The sequence below is a fragment of the Melozone crissalis genome, unplaced genomic scaffold (genome assembly GCF_028551555.1).
Source record: "Melozone crissalis strain CALT ecotype California unplaced genomic scaffold, PUWL_Pcris_2 ptg000077l_1, whole genome shotgun sequence".
Lineage (NCBI taxonomy): Eukaryota > Metazoa > Chordata > Aves > Passeriformes > Passerellidae > Melozone > Melozone crissalis.
Genome location: NW_026535854.1, coordinates 2,234,526 through 2,236,403, shown reverse-complemented (window position 1 = coordinate 2,236,403; position 1,878 = coordinate 2,234,526). Strand labels below are relative to the sequence as shown.

The following is a 1,878-nucleotide window of genomic DNA, read 5'->3' as shown; positions in this document are numbered from 1 at the left end:
CTCTCCTCCTGCTCCTGGTCACCCTCCCAGGTGGGTCTCATCCCTTTTTCCAGCTGGCCCCACCCACTGCAGGCCCTCAGCCAATCAGGTTTCTCATCCCCATCTCCCCTTTTTCCCGCAGGGCTCTGGGCGGCCGTGACCCTGCAGGCGTGCGGGGGGGAACTCCAGCTCCCCGGGGGGTCCCTGCGCCACCTCTGCCGAGGGTCCGGGTTCGATTTTTGGAGTGTTGCAATGGGCTGGATGCACCAGAGACCCGGGCAGGGGCTGGAATACATCGCCAGTATCAGCGACAATGGTCGTAGCACCTGCTACGCACCATCAGTGCAGGGCCGGTTCAGGATCTCCAGGGACAATGGGCAGAGCTCGGTGACGCTGACCATGACCAACCTCAAGGACGAGGATTCTGGATGCTATTTCTCTGCCAAGGGTGCTGGTGGCTGTGCTGGTTATACTTGTGCCTATTGTATTGACCCTGCACCCATTGCTATGTCCCCACTGTCAGCGTTCCCCAGACACTTCCCCCAATCCCCAGCCCCTGACCCCATTCCTGTCCCCGTGTCCCAGCTCTGAACTGGCTCTGTCCCAAATCTCCCCCATTCTCCCCCAAACTCCCAACTCTCGGCCCCACCCCTTCGCCCTTGGTGCCAATTTTTGTGCTGAACCCTCAAGATTTAATGCCCGCAGCTTGAGTTTGGGGACAGGGTGGCAGATTACTGGCTGCCCCAGAGGGATTCTCGGGCCAATGGTCACAAGTGTCAAGGGCTGAGGTTTTGGAGTAAGGCTCTGGGTTTGAGGACAGGGGGGACTCCAAATGGGAGCAGGGCCAAAACCACCATGATCAACATCACCACAATCAACATCCTCACCAGCAGCAGGAGCACAACAATCATCCCAATTTTTGGCACAGAAATAAAGAGTGGAATCCTCGACCTTGAGGTTGGTCATGGTCAGCGTCATCAGACTCTGCCCGTTGTCCCTGGCGATCATGAACCGGCCCTTGACCGAATCGGCGTACCAGGTGCTGCCACCACTGCGGATGTAGGCGACGAACTCCAGCCCCTGCCCGGGTCTCTGACGGACCCAGCTCATGGCAACACTCCCAAAACTGAACCCGGACCCTCGGCACAGCAATGTCAGGGACCCCCCGGGGGGCTGGAGTTCCCCCCCGCATTCCAGCAGGGTCATGGCTGCCCGGAGCCCTGCGGGAAAATAGGGGAGATGGGGATGAGGGCAAAGCTCAACATTGACCCAAATGCTGGCTGTTGGCCCCAAATCGTGACAATCTGCTGTCATCCTGCTGCTCCTGGTGGCCCTTCCCGGTGGGTTCCCCCATTTTTACCAGCAGGCCACACCCACTTTTAGGCCGTCGACCAATCAGGTTTCTCATCCCCATCTCCCCTTTGTCCCACAGGGCTCCGGGCGGTCGTGACCCTACTGCAGTGCGGGGGGGACCTCCAGCCCCCTGGGGCGTCCCTGCGCCTCCTCTGCCGCGGGTCCGGGTTCAATTTCGGCAATTTTGGAATGAGCTGGGTCCGCCAGAGACCTGGGCAGGTTTTGGAATACACCGCGGGAATCCACAGCAGGGGCAGCACCTTCTATGCACCATCGGTCAAGGGCCGGTTCAGGATCTCCAGGGACAACGGGCAGAGCTCGGTGATGCTGAGCATGAATAACCTCCAGGACGAGGATTCCGGTTCCTATTTCTGCGCCAAGGGTTTTGCTGGTTATGCTGGTGATAATGATGCCTGCTGTATTGACCCCTTCCCCATTGCTGCGTCCCCACCTGTCCCCGTTCCCCAGACCCTTCCCCAGCTCCCAGCCCCTGACCCAGCCCATGACCATTTCTCCATTTCCCTTTCCCCTCTCCGGCCCCAAACC

General features: G+C 59.7%; 1 gene segment (V, D, J or C); it reads right to left on the bottom strand.

The window, feature by feature from the left end:
• Nucleotides 1–900: 900 nt before the first annotated feature.
• LOC128946193 (Ig heavy chain V region 914-like) lies at nucleotides 901–1,185 on the bottom strand (the record flags this gene model as incomplete). The annotated part of the segment is given in 1 exon segment: nucleotides 901–1,185. A coding segment is annotated over 1 exon segment (285 nt), but the record flags the coding sequence as incomplete, so codon positions are not given.
• Between the last annotated feature and the right edge of the window lie 693 nt (nucleotides 1,186–1,878).